Below are 6,267 nucleotides of genomic sequence, written 5' to 3' on the forward strand. Positions count from 1 at the left end.
AGAACCCTCAAGCTCCCAGGCCTCTGGTAGAGGACCCGAGCTTGAAGGATAAACCGCCCGCAGGGGCGTGCTGGGTGTTTTTTTTTTTTATATATATACATATATACATATATATATTTTTTTTAATTAAGGCTTTGAAGTGACCTTAGTCAAAGTTCACACGTAAATCCAATTAAGATGCTCGCTTCACAGTTCTTGCTGCTAAGGGTCACACAACCACTTGTTAAAGTTATGAAGTAATTACTTTTTCAGATAGGAGTGGGTAAGTTTGGGTAGCTTGCTTTTCCTCAATAAAAAATTAATAATTTAAAAAGAATGGTGGCCACCTTCTCGAGTTATCGCATTCATTAGAGTTTCAGATTACTGGAGATGTTACCTTTACCTAGAGGTCAAGGTCGCTTTCAGCAACAATACCTGATTGTGGCCACAAGATGGCAGTAATGAAAAAGATTGATGGATGCAAGGAACTAGACAGCATTATGGCACTATGGCAGCTGTGATATCTGCCTTTTGCACCAGGGGGTGCTACAGCACCTGCAGCAATGTGAAGCAGACTCACCTTTTGACACTGGTCTAAAACTCATGCTTTCACTCTTTTCCTTCTCTGAAGCAAAACCTAAATTTATCATTATCATTTTTGTTAAAATATGTGCACTTTTTAAAACTAGACATTTTACTGAATAATAACTATCTTTAAGCTACAACATCCAGTGAATCAGGAAGGGAAACTTCATGCACCCCCTTTTTGATAACAAGGCTGAAATGTATGCTTACTTTCCGGTGGGGAGTATTTTTGTGTTCATGTGTATATTTGTGTGAGAGTTTATGAGTGGGTGTTTGGGAGTTTCCCACTAAGTGAACAGAAATGCTTCACATTAATACATGTTTAAAACCTGTGAAGAATTCCGAGTCCCCACCATAACAAACAGGAAAGGGCTGATCCACTGCATCATGCCCTAAAAGAAGACAGGACAAGACCCTGAGGAGGAGTGTGTGTGAGGGGATTACTAGTTAGATGATATTCTTTTGTTGGTTGAAGATAGGAACAGTGACCCTACAGTGTCTCTTTTTCATTAGTAGTGTAAGTTGTATTATTGGTAGTGACACAGCAGGCCATGATGCCGTCACATGAAGCTAAACAGGTAAATAAAACTGAATTAATTTAATTGACTTTTTTTCCAGTTATAATATTTAGCTGTTCTTTAGTGTTGTTAGCTGAACCCTAAATGTGTTTCAGACACAGACTTGCATAAAGCACCTTTGCATAGCATGGACTAAGACAGATGGGTGCAACCAAATGTCTTTTTTCTGTTTTTGGTTAACATTTACAAATTGTGGTCAGAGTCCTTCTGGTTGGGACTGAAAACTTGAAATAGTGATGTTTGCTCTTTTTCTATTTGCAGATGAGGAAACCTTTTGTGAAGGCAGGGTGCACTATGAAGCTTTGGGGTGATCTGTGGCAATTTAAGTGATGGATAACACTTTATTTAGATAGCATATTTAGATTCTAGCTGTTAAAGGATCAATCAAAAGTACTCACTGGAAAAAAGAATAAGGTTCTACTTTATAACACAGAAACAGGTTTGTGGTCCCACTAATGCAATAATTAGGATCAATAACCTGAGAAGGACAGCTAGTGGTGAATATATCACTAAAAGCTTTTGTTCAAGTGGACACATATCAGGCAAGCGAACTCCACACCCTAATACCCACTGCCATGTGTCAACTGCTATAAACCACCATCTTAATAGATCTTAATAGGTCTTTAAATGTCCCACAAGTTTTTCACACAGGGCTATGTAGGTTTGGATTTTATCCTCCCATTTTCTGTTTATTTGTCTTATCATTGTCTTTTATTTAAATTTGTTTGATGATCTGATCTTTGTTGTTCCTGGGACTGTGCTCTTCTGGACACAGATCTCGGATGTTGTTCATGGAATCTCTGAGCTGCTTGCCCATTTTGGGAGTCACAGCCTCAAGTGTTTTGATTACCACTGGGACCACTGCTGGCCTAACCTTCCAAATCTTCTCTAGCTTCCCTCTCACCCCTAGGTATTTCTCAAGCTTCTTGTGTTCCTTCTTCCAGATGTTGCTATCACTTGGTATAGCCACATCTGTCACTACAGTATTTCTCTTCTGCTTGTCCACCACTACTATGTACTCACTCTCAGGGGTATATCCCATTTATATTCTACAATTACACTGTTATAGTGTATCTGTGCAAAAACCAAAATATATGAAAAGCTACATTTTTGTTCACATAACAAGTGTGGTACAAAAGACGTTTTATTTACAGTCATATTTTCATAAATGTTAAAATGCTTTCTCTTTATCATGTTTCCATTTACATGTTGGTCGAACCTTTACCAAGTGAAGAACTAGTCAAAGGCTTCCACAGAGTACAGATGCAGAAAACACTCAGTGTTTGTAATTAAATCAAGAGGTCATGTAACAATAGTTGTGTTAATGACCTGATATATTACAAAAGTGACAGTTAAATAGTCCAATACATTAAACCTTATAAGCTATGGTTTGTATTTTATACGGGGAATTTACATTAAATGAAGGACCTTTAGGCATCTTAACATCAGCTCCTCACTCCAGCTACTTTCAGTGGAGCTGTCTGTCCAAAAGCACTGAGCACTTCTTCACCTGACTTTATGGACGTTAGCATACACACAATCAGTTCCTGCTGGTTCAGGCCTCCGAGGTCGCTTTGCAGAATTTACTTGGCCGTACTCCACAGCAGCTTTTTTCTCAGCTTGGTTTGCCTGCCTTTTGACAAACTTGACATCAGCAAAGACTTCCTGGTCATCTTCTTCCTCTGCAAAGTAGCAAAAGGGATGGTTCAAATATAGTATTAAAATAAGTGAATGATTAAAGGAATACAAAGACAGTAGATAACATAAAATGAGTCACACAAAATATGACATGGGTTCTTTAGCGAGCTTTAGAGTTTATAGTTTGTGGATTTTGCTTTGTTTAGACAGAGCTGTTTCACAGGTTTTTGTGTTAATTGTAGCAGGATAGCAGTATCTGCATATTTAACTGATATATGACAGAGTTATCAATAAACTCTTGACAAGAAATCAAAAATGTATTTAAAAAGCTTACTATTCCGTATATCCTAAAAAACAAAAAAGCAATCTGAGCAAAATAAGTGATGAAATAAAGTGTACCCTTTTTTGTAGGTTTGCTGTTTTGCTTTTTCCTCCAAGCACATATGACTACTACACCAACAACCAAGAAAATTACCAGCGCTGAGAGAACACTACCGATCAGTGGCAAATTTCCTGTTTCAAAAATAAAAGGCACAAACAGATAGCAGGTTGAATCAGAAAACATGTTGGTTTTTTATCAAGACAGAGAATGAGCAAAGAAGAAAATTACATCAATGGATCTGAAGTTACTTTTTACTTACTAATGTACCATGGCTCATCACTGATGGTAGTTCCATAATCCTTACCCACAGGAGTCTGTTTTGGTGGAGTACACAGGGTGTTATTAGCTTTATACACCCACCGTGATATCTGTGTCCCATTGACTGAAGTACAGTTAATGAAAATAAAGCCTATGAGCAATAAAACACATAATTCGTTAAAGATGTGCAAAGTTACAGTATTAATTAATGAATTAGTAATCATCATATATATATCAGATTATTTATATTCTCACTCACCACAGGTCGATATTCTCTCCTCTTTGGAGACATTACTGACATTATTACTGACTGAGCAGACCAGATGTCCTGACACGTGCTGTTTCAGAGTGATGATGTTAGTCTCATTATTTCCAGAAAGGAGCTCAGCATCTGTCAGTGTGTGTCCATCCAGAGTCCAGCTGTACTGAGGACTGTCCCCTCCCTCAGAGGAGCAGGACACCCTCATCTCTCCCTGGGACAGACACTCAGAGAGCAGCACCACAGAGGACACAGGAGCTGAGAGAAACACACACACAGATCAGTTTTTTAAAATAGTATTTGGTCATTCTTTATAGTCTCTAATGAAAAACAGGGAACGCAAAAAACACATGTATCTGAAATTTTGTGAGATGTATTATATGGATTACCAAAAATTTATTAATGGCTTAATTTCCCAACATTTACCTTGAATGAACAACTGTAAAGTCCACCCGCCTGATGATCTTCCATCTGAGTCAAAGGTTTGAAGGGTATAATTACCACTGTCTGAGCTGCTCAGGTTATTGATCCTAAATGTTCCTCTACTGGGAAAAAGATCCACTCTTATAGAATTAGAAGTACCCTTATTATTTCTTACATTTAATATTTTTAATGCATTTTTTAACAAATTGTATTTATTAATTTCTGAAGTGTTGTCCATCAGCTGGATTTTCACAGTTCCTCCCAAAGGTCCATAACACTGAGCTCCATCCCATCTGCCATCACAGTGAGTTTCCACACCTGCAAACAAAAAAGGATACACAGTTGGTTTGTTTGTTTTTAAGTTACAAATTTGAGTATGGCAAAATCTGCAAATGTCTACCTAAACCAAAAATGACGGTTTTGTGCCCACTGTCTGTCACAGATGAACATTATACAGGTCTGTGAATCACAGTTAAGGTTCAGCTAGCAGCACTATTTTCCCTGTGCTGATGAACAGTTACAAACTAAAACTAGAAAATTACAAATTCAAATTATACAACTAGAAAAGTTGCACTTCCTGCGAAAATGCAGTGTGAATGCCGTGTAGTGGAATCTGAAAACAGCAGAAGAAGGAGAGCTATCTGTTGAAAACAGGTATAGAAGCTGAACTCTGCTTTATTTGAAAGACTACACTGAAGAGTGTCAAGAAACCAGATTACATGCAAGCAGGGAAGATGTGCAGCATCTGTCCCATGTAGTACTCGAACCCTTGCCACCAGATCTCACAACAGCTGCGTATCCTACTGCGCCAAACCATTTCTGGTCCCAAACAAAGATATGATGAGAGGAAAAAAAATGTGCACTGTGCAGAAGAAGCTAAATTCTGCTGAAAAGAGGTGAAAATGCTGAATGTTCAGCAAAAAAGAGATAAGGAACCTGAAAATTGTGCTGAAAAGAGGTGAAAAGGCTGAAAATTGTCCTTATAAGAGCAGAAGAGGATGAAAATTGTGCTAAAAAGAGGTGAAAAAGCTGAAAATTGTACTGAAAAGAGGTGAATCAGCAGACTTTCTGCTGAAAAGAGGAAAAGAAGCTGACGTTTGTGCTAAAAACAGCTTAAGAAGCTGGAATTTGTGCTGAAAAGTAGTGAAAAACTGAAACTTTTGCTAAAAAGAGGTGAAAAAGCTGAAATTTGTGTGGAAAAAAGTTTAAACAGTTGAAGTGTTAACTGAAGAAAATGTTGCCATAAGCAGGATTCGAACCCTGGCCTCCTGGTCTGAGAACGGCTGCTCATCTCACCGAGCTAAAACATGGCTCAGCCCGGCAAGCAAAACTGGTGATCACACTGATAATGTGGTTCCTGTCAGCAAAATGGGCTGCTTTCTTGACACTCTTCAGTATAGTCTTTCAAATAAAGCAGAGTTCAGCTTCTACACCTTTTTTCAACAGATGGCTCTCCTTCTTCTGCTGTTTTCAGATTCCACTACACGGCATTCACACTGCATTTTCGCATGATTTAGCTGCTGTAGCTTTAGGGTTTTGTTGATGAAACATGTCGCCTTATTGTTATACCATCATAGTCTTACTTCATTTTTATTGTAACCTATATGGCCTGTTAATGAAGGTATAGCCTTCGTTAACAGGGCACTCAAATGAGTATGTTTTGTCACAAATATCAATAGTATTGATACCAGCACTGTTATTGGTATTGGATCGATAGTACGACAGGATCTATAGTTTGTGTTCAACATATGTTGAACAAAATATCTTCAGCTAAATATAGCACTTTCTTCTCTCTCTCTCCTTTTTAATCATGGCTGGAAACATATTATTGATTATGAAATTAATAAGTAGAGACGACATGACAAAAATAAGTTACTCACCATGAGAGACTCCAAGCAACACCAGCAACAGTCCAACTGCAGCTTCCATGTCTGTTCAGCCTGTGTTGATCAAGTCAGCAGCTTTTCCATCAAAAACAAAGGTGGGTCTCCAAATTGTTAGTAAGCAGCCTCAGAGGCGAGTGAAAACGTTGGCGTCCGGTTTTGAAGTTGTACTTGTATATTCATGCACTGAGGGGATAAAAGGAAGTGGTGTCGGTTTTCCTTCCTCTTTTAGCTTTCAAGAAAAAAGATTCATGTGTGATGGAAGGGAGGGGAAGCATTTAT

General features: G+C 38.2%; 1 protein-coding gene across 1 annotated transcript in view; it reads right to left on the reverse strand.

The window, feature by feature from the left end:
• Window positions 1-6,072, reverse strand: part of LOC102195425 (uncharacterized) — an 8,854-nt gene extending 2,782 nt beyond the window's left edge. Inside the window, exons 1-6 of the mRNA XM_013913901.1 lie at window positions 5,983-6,072; window positions 4,106-4,420; window positions 3,680-3,937; window positions 3,422-3,571; window positions 3,180-3,293; window positions 2,653-2,824 (exon numbers count right to left, since the gene is read on the reverse strand). Of these exons, the coding sequence (XP_013769355.1) occupies window positions 2,653-2,824; window positions 3,180-3,293; window positions 3,422-3,571; window positions 3,680-3,937; window positions 4,106-4,420; window positions 5,983-6,031 (1,058 nt within the window). The 5' untranslated portion in view covers window positions 6,032-6,072. The remainder of the gene's footprint in view (window positions 1-2,652; window positions 2,825-3,179; window positions 3,294-3,421; window positions 3,572-3,679; window positions 3,938-4,105; window positions 4,421-5,982) is intronic.
• Window positions 6,073-6,267: the final 195 nt, after the last annotated feature.

This window comes from Pundamilia nyererei, unplaced genomic scaffold, assembly GCF_000239375.1.
Source record: "Pundamilia nyererei isolate P.nyererei 1_Seehausen unplaced genomic scaffold, PunNye1.0 scaffold00001, whole genome shotgun sequence".
NCBI lineage: Eukaryota > Metazoa > Chordata > Actinopteri > Cichliformes > Cichlidae > Pundamilia > Pundamilia nyererei.